Below are 6,000 nucleotides of genomic sequence, written 5' to 3'. Positions count from 1 at the left end.
CTCTCTCTCTCTCCCTTCCTTCCTTCTCTTTTCTCTTTCTTTCCTTTCTTTCTTTCTTTTCATTTTCTTTTCTTTCTTTTTTTTTGTGCCAGACCTGGAGCTTTAGCTCAGGGCCTGAGCACTGTCCCTAAATCTTTTTCCTCAAGGCTAGCACACTGGAGCCACAGCTCCACTTCTGGCTTTTTTTTAGTGGTTAATTAGAGACAAGAGTCTCACGAGCTTTCCTGCACTGACTGGCTTCGAACCATGATCCTCAGATCTCAGCCTCCTGAGTAGCTAGGATGACAGGCGTGAGCCACCAGCTCGTGGCTGTGATTTTTTTTTTCAATAGAAGTTGGAAATCCTTTTATGTGTACTCCCCAGATATTAAGGGCAACCGATTTAAATCTTGATGGAAATGTTGCATGTGCTAAAAGTGAGTCTATAGGACAGGTGTACCCCAAAACTTCCAGTGGGTATACACCACGACCATCGACACCCCCCCCCAGTGACATACCAGGGCTTTAACATCTAAATATCTAAACATCTTCATTTTACTTTGTGGGGAAACTGAGGTCCAAAGGTAAAAAAGGTTTCCTGGAGCAATGCCAAAGGTCCTGACCTCTGGTCCCAGGACCTTGTCTGTCTGTCACCCAAGTCCTTTTTGGTAGGGACTGTAATAGATCAAGCAGGGCCCGGCTCCAAGCAGCAAAGGGGAGCCCCGATGAGTTGGGGAGGTCGCCAGATCCCAAGGGCAGGCATTTGACGGGGAGGGGGGATCTATTTTTAGCAGACTCAAGTGTGCCTTCTCAGCCTTATTTAGACATTGGGCCATGGGATGAGCAGGAGGCTGGGGGGGGGAGGGGAAGCCCCCTTCCCCGCTCCCAGGCTCTTCTAATGCCCCTGCCCACCCCCTGATCATGCTTTCTGGGGGGCTCCCTGGTGGCTGGAGATAGCCAGCCCTTGCCTGCCATGGGTGTTATTCTGTCCCATTAGCTTGCTTCCTCTTGATCTTCACATTTTCCCACAGGGTCCATTCTGGAAATCCAGGGTGATTGGGATATTGAGGCTTCACAGTCTGGGAGAGACACAGATCTCTTTCTGAAATATTTATCTTGGTGGTTTATAGCTCAAGTTGTGGGAGTTCCGTAGGACTGAGTTCAAATCCCAGACAGGAGCACAAGCAACTTGAGCCACAGCACCACTTCTGGTTTTCTGAGTGGTTTGTTGGAGATCAGAGTCTCATGGACTTTCCTGCCTGGGCTGGCTTTGAACTGTGATGCTCAGATCTCAGCCTCTTGAGTTGCTAGGATTACAGGTGTGAGGCACTAGCCTCTGGGAAAAATGGATGTTTTCTTTCATCCCCACCTGAAGGGCAAATGGTAGCACATAACCCATTGGTACAGAAGGAAAAAAAATGGGATAAAAAGCGACGCTGTGGCTCAAGTGGTAGAGCGCTCGCCTTGAGCTGAAAAGCTGAGGGACAGCGCCCAGGCCCAGAGTTCAGGCCCCACAATCGACAAAAAAAAGGTGGTAGGGGGGATAAAAGTATGGTATCAGTGGCTCATGCCTGTAATCCTAGATATTCAGGAGGCTGAGATCTGAGGATTGTGCCAGAGAAGGAAAGTCTGTGAGATTCTTATCTCCAATTAACTACCAAAAAGTGGAAATGACACACCAAAGTAGAACACTAGCCTTGAGCACATAAGCCGAGGGACAGGGGCTGGCTTAGTGATCGAGTGCTCGCCTAGCCTGCATGAAGCCCTGGGTTCGATTCTTCAGTACCACATGCCCAGAAGAAGCCAGAACTGGTGCTGTGGCTCAGGTGGTAGAGAGCTAGCCTTGAGCACAGAGAGGCTCAGGGACAGAGCCCAGACCCTGAGTTCAAGCCCCAGGACTAGTGGACTAGCATAGGAGCGCGCATGTGCGCATACACACACATACACACACACACACACACACACACACACACACACACACACACCAAAAGCTTAGTATATCAGAACAGACCGCTATCCCCCATAAAGATAGTAATTAAGGCTAGATCCTTTGTTGTTGTTGTTGTTTTGGTCAGTTGTGGGGCTTGAACTCTGGGCTTGGGCGCTGTCCCTCAGATCTTTCGCTCAAGGTTAGTGCTCTACTGCTTGAGCCACAGTGCCACTTCCGGCTTTTTCTGTTTATATGGTGCTGTTTATATGCATGCGAGATAAGCACTTTAGCACTGAGCCACCTTCCCAGCCCCAGGGTTTTGTTTTTGGTTTTGTTTTTGTCAGTCCTGGGGCTTGAACTCCGGACCCGGACCCTGTCCCTGAGGTTCTTTTGCTCAAGGCTAGCACTCTACCACTTGAGCCACAGCTCCACCTCCAGCTTTTTCTGTGTATGTGGTACTGAGGAATCGAACCCAGGCCTTCATGCATGCTAGGCAAGCACTCTACTACCGAGCCACACTCCCAGCCCCTAGATCATTTGTTACACTGTGGATATGGAACCTGTGGGGTAATGTTGAAAAGTAGGACTTAGGGAAGTAATAGAATCAGGATGTTATCAATACATTGATCCAATTTAGATGATGGTAAAAGCTGAGGAAAGCAACCCAACTGACGAGTGCCCTTGGACCCATCTCCCTCCAGAGCCCTCCCTCCCTTCCCCCCTCTCCCCCACACCCTTCCATTACGATGTTCTGACTCACCACAACTCAAGAAACAATGCAATCAGCCTGAGCCAAACTGAAGCTTTCTTCCTTGAAGTTGATTTTTTGCAACTTTTTTGTCACGGTGAGAAAAAGCAAACCAACAGAGACCTTCAACCCAGAAAGCAATGGAATGGAGACTCACGTGCCAATGGCTCACGCCTGTGATCCTAGCTACTCAGGAGGCTGAGAACAGAGGATGGAGGTTCAAAGCCAACCTGGGCAGGAAAGTCCAGGAGACTCTTGTCTCCAAAGAACCATCAGAAAAAGCCACCAGTGAACGTGTGGCTCAAGCAGTAGAGTGTCAGCCTGGAGCAAATAAACTAAGTGCCAAGGCTCTGAGTTCAAACCCCAGTACCGAAACATGTATAGGCACCCACATGTGCACACCCACAAATAGAATTGCTTACTTAACTGCACAACTGTGGCTACAAACTCTGGGCATCCATGAGACCCTTGAAGGCTTGTAATTTTAATCCAAATTTATCTCAGTTCAACTTATTTACCCAGTCACGCTTTGTCTCAACAAAAAAATTCCTGGAAACTGGGCACACATGACTCACGTCTGAAATCCTAGCTACTCAGGAGGCTGAGATCTGAGGATCACAGTTCAAAGCCAGCCAGGGCAGGAAAGTCCATGTGACTCTGATCTCCAATAAACCACCAGAAAACCGGAGGTGGCGCTGTGACTCAAGTGGTAGAGCGCTCGTCTTGAGCTGAGGAGCTGAGAGACAGTGCCCAGGCCCTGAGTTCAAGCCCCAAGACTAACAAATAAATTAATAAACAAACTCTCTGGAGCCTACTTGATGCAGGGCCAAGTCATACATGTGCAGATTAATAGCAAAAAGCAAGGGTCATAATGAAAGCCTAGGGCTGGGGACTGTGGCTCAAGCAAAGCTCAAGGAAAGAAAAAGAGAAAAAGGAGCTGGGAAGGTGGCTTAGTGGTAGAGTGCTTGCCTCGCATGCATGAAGCCCTGGGTTCCATTCCTCAGTACCACATACACAGAAAAAGCCAGAAGTGGTACTGTGGCTCAAGTGGTAGAGTGCTAGCCTTGAGCAAAAGAAGCTCAGGGACAGTGCCTAGGCCCTGAGTTTAAGCCCCAGGACTGGCTAAAAGAAAACAGGGAGGGGCGTGGATGGGTGGGTGGGTGGGGAGCAGACCAGGGTTTGACTTGGGAGAATTCATCTCCCTGGGCTGCCTGTAATTTGCATCCAGGCTGTGTTTCTTTAAGAAGTTGGGGGGAAGCCTATCCAGGATCTTGATTTAAAAGGTATCTGTGTGTGTGTGTGTGTTTTTATAAATAAATAAAATAAAAATAAAAACCCAAACGTGTTGTAACCCGAGGCCCTGGTAACCACAACACCAAGAACAGAGGAGGAAACTGCTCCCGCCTACCCAGCTCTCCACACCCAGCCCTCCGCCTGGAGCCCTGCCGTAATTGCTGGATTAGATCAGCCCCGGATTTCAGCCAGGAGGGCAGGGCCAAAGACACCAGTGTCTTTGGGATCCTCAGCTTCCTCCTGAATCATTCCAGAAGGTGAGGACCTCATGGTCCCAAGCTCTTCCGGAGGCCTCCTTCCCCCCCCCTCCCCGCCCATCACCTTAAATAACACTCATCTGACCTTGAGCCTTCCACAAAGTCTAACCACCTGCCCATAGCAGGTCATTTAACCCCCTTTTCCTTCCTTTGCCAGCAAGCAAGGGCACTGGGACCCTTTAAAAATGCCCTGTGGGCTGGGCACCGGTGGCTCATGCCTGTCATCCTAGCTACTCAGGAGGCTGAGATCTGAAGCTCATGGTTCAAAGCCAGCCTGGGGCAGGAAAGTCCATGAGACTCTTATCTCCCATGAATCACCCTAAAACCAGAAGTGGTGCCATGGCTCCAAGTGTTAGAGAGCTAGCCTTGAGCAAAAAGAAGCTCAGGGACAGCGCTCAGGCCCTGAGTTCAAGACCCACGGCCAGCAAGAAGAAAAGAAAAGAAAGAATCCTGTGGCACTAACCAAAATGCTCTTCTTGGGATGCAGATGAGAAAGAACCCCTACTTAACCTGCAAAACCCAGCGTCATCTCTCATCCCCTGCCAAGGACACGCGCACCTTCACCCTTCACCATCTGTGCCAGAATTAGCCATGGCTTCTGCTCCTGCAGTGTTTTTCCATATGCTCTGATCTATCATCTGTCCACCTGGTCCAGATGCAGTGCAATCACCTCCAAATATTATGTTTAGCTCGAACAGTAGTGTGTGTGTGTGTGTGTGTGTGTGTGTGTGTGTGTGTGTGTGTGTGTATCTGTCAGGGAGATAGACAGATACAGACTACACAGATTATACATATATATAAAGAGAAGCTTCCTATTTTCCATTTAAATACAAAAACAATCTTCCAGCTTCTGTTGAAAACATTTGGGAGATACTGGGAATGTAGCTTAGTGGTAGAGTGCTTGCCTAGCATGCATGAAGCCCTGGTTTCGATTCATCTGTACCACATTCACAGAAGAAGCCAGAAGTGGTGCTGTGGTTCAAATGGTAGAGTGCTAGCCTTGAGCAAAAGAAGCTGAGGGATAGTGCCCAGGCCCTGAGTTCAAGCCCCAGAACTGGAGAGAGAGTGAGAGACAGAGAGACAGAGACAGAGAGGGAAAAAATGGGAGATCAGACCTCAAGGTGCTAATAGCTCATGCCTATAATCCCAACCACTCAGGAAGCTGATATTTGAGGATCATGGTTCAAAGTCAGCTCAGGCAAGAAAGTCCATGAGACTCTTATCTCCAATGAATTACCCCAAAAGCCAGAAGTGGGGCTGTGGCTCAAGTAGTAGAGCACTAGCCTTGAGTACAGAAGCTCAGGGACAGCACCCAGGCCCTGAGTTCAAGCCCCATGACTGAACCATACACACACACACACACACACACACACACACATCCTGACAACTTAGGCTCTTCTTTACCTCTCATGCTCCTCTGCTGCAGCAGACCCCAATATTTCTTTCAGGGCAAGGCGTGTGGCCCCCTTCATTTGCACTGTACCCCTACCCCACCTTAAGAGACTCACTCAGCCCGGCAGACATTTGAGTTTTTAAGCTGCTTATAAGATTTCCAGGTGGGGACTGGGAATATGGCTCAGTGGTAGAGTGCTTGCCTGGCATGCACGGAGCCCTGGGTTCGATTCCTCAGTACCACATACACAGAAAAATCCAGAAGTGGCGCTGTGGCTTAAGTGGTAGAGTGCTAGCCTTGAGCAAAAGAAGCTCAGGGACAGCGCCCAGGCCCTGAGTTCAAGCCCAGGACTGCCAAATAAAATAAAGATTTCTCAGTGCTGGTAGCTCATGCGTGTCATC

General features: G+C 49.2%; 1 protein-coding gene across 1 annotated transcript in view; it reads left to right on the top strand.

Annotated features, from left to right (window-relative positions):
* Positions 1-6,000, top strand: part of Ccdc69 (coiled-coil domain containing 69) — a 38,568-nt gene that overhangs the window by 9,206 nt on the left and 23,362 nt on the right. Inside the window, exon 2 of the mRNA XM_013033787.1 lies at positions 4,083-4,206. Coding sequence (XP_012889241.1) covers positions 4,083-4,206 — 124 coding nt within the window. The remainder of the gene's footprint in view (positions 1-4,082; positions 4,207-6,000) is intronic.

The sequence above is a fragment of the Dipodomys ordii genome, unplaced genomic scaffold (assembly GCF_000151885.1).
Source record: "Dipodomys ordii isolate 6190 unplaced genomic scaffold, Dord_2.0 Scaffold177, whole genome shotgun sequence".
In the NCBI taxonomy this organism is placed as follows: Eukaryota; Metazoa; Chordata; class Mammalia; order Rodentia; family Heteromyidae; genus Dipodomys; species Dipodomys ordii.
Note: the sequence above shows the minus strand (reverse complement) of the source record. Positions and strands in the feature narration are given on the sequence as shown.